Genomic DNA, 1637 nt, shown 5'->3' with positions numbered 1-1637 from the left:
TTGCAGTCTATAAAGAAAATCACTATAGTCTGTATCCAGATTAGTTTAGAAGCCACATTCATTTTGGTCAGTTTAAGCAAAATAAAATAAAACTTATCAACATGAAAACAACCTCAAGGGTGATGAGACATTATGATGTTTATCAAAGAAAGATATAGTGGCGCACACAGGAATCAAGTGTGTATCACTTACAATTATATCAAGTGAAAACAAAGATGTTTAAACATAAATTTTGATGACCTCACTTATGAATTTTCATTGATACTGCTATCTGAACATGGGTACAGTATTAGGACAGAGTAGTGGATTGACACACAAAACAAGCAATGGGTGGTGATGTCATGAAAATTGCCACAGAATTTACACTGACTGGCTGCTTAGCATAGGAATAGCAGAATGTAATGGAATTCTAGAGAATATTGAGGGGGAAATTTGGCTTGAAGAAAAGGAAAGTTAAGGACAGACAACAATTTTGCTGAAAGTTAAAGTTTACTTTAATAATGCTGCTGAATTCCCTTAGCTGTGAAGATGTCACATGAACAGCTCATGCATGAAGTTTTACACACTATATCACTGAAATACTTCCTCCCCATTGCACTTACATTACAACATAAAATTTGCATAGTTCATCCACATGTAACCCTCCTCAGATCTCAAAGGCCATAAAATGCAGGCGACTACTTAGGAAACTAACTCCTATCTGCAAGTCAGGGCCGAGACTATGGGGTTACAGGCTCAGCTCCTCAGCTTCCTGCTCCTCTGTATCTCTGGTAAGAGAAATGCTTGTTCTGCTTCATGGCATTTAAGACTTCTAAATCTCAACAAAAGAGTAGATTTTCATTAGGACTTGATACTTTCCATTCTTTCCAAACATGTCTTTTTAATAATCTTTCATATTTCCCTCCATGAACAGATATCAGAGGAGAAACATTACTCACACAGTCTCCAGCATTCTTATCAGCATCTCTAGGAGACAACGTTGCCATCACCTGCAAAGCCAGCAAAGACATTGATGATGATATAATGTGGTACCAACAAAAACCAGGAGAAGCTCCGAAACTCGTTATTAAATATGTTACTACTCTCATCTCTGGGGTTCCATCCCGATACAGTGGCAGTGGGTATGGAATAGATTTCACCCTGACAATTAATAACACTGAATCTGAGGATGCGGCCTATTATGTTTGTCAGCAAGATGATAATCTCCCTCTCACAGTGATATACCCTGTTACCAAAACCTCCCAGTGCTCTCAATGGGATTTCTTTAGCTGCTATCAAAAATGCTCAGTATGTGAAACTACGTGACCCTTGAGTATTTGTGAGCTTCCTAAGACATATGCATACTGACTTTCTATTCTTGCCTTTTCATTTCTGTAATTTCTACTTTCCCTACAGCTGTGCCTGACAGGTTTCATACAGTAGAAGCCTGTCTTCAATCACATTGCCTGTTGTTGTTGTTAAGTGCAATAAGTCTGCTTCAACTCACAGCAATTCTGTATAGGGTTTCTGAGGCTGTAACGGGAACAGAAAGCCTCATCTTTCTCCCAGGGAGCAACTGGTGGGCTTGAACTGCAGACCTTGTGGTTTGAAGTCCAGTACTATAGCATCACAGCACTCATCACATTGCCTGGTGGTGA

The 1637-nt window shown here is 39.2% G+C and overlaps 1 gene segment (V, D, J or C); it reads left to right on the top strand.

Moving 5' to 3' along the window:
- Window positions 1-721: 721 nt before the first annotated feature.
- On the top strand, window positions 722-1305 carry LOC102834948. The segment is given in 2 exon segments: window positions 722-770; window positions 914-1305. Coding segments are annotated over 2 exon segments (441 nt in total).
- Window positions 1306-1637: the final 332 nt, after the last annotated feature.

The sequence above is a fragment of the Chrysochloris asiatica genome, unplaced genomic scaffold (genome assembly GCF_000296735.1).
Source record: "Chrysochloris asiatica unplaced genomic scaffold, ChrAsi1.0 scaffold00559, whole genome shotgun sequence".
NCBI classification, from domain to species: Eukaryota; Metazoa; Chordata; class Mammalia; order Afrosoricida; family Chrysochloridae; genus Chrysochloris; species Chrysochloris asiatica.
Note: the sequence above shows the minus strand (reverse complement) of the source record. Positions and strands in the feature narration are given on the sequence as shown.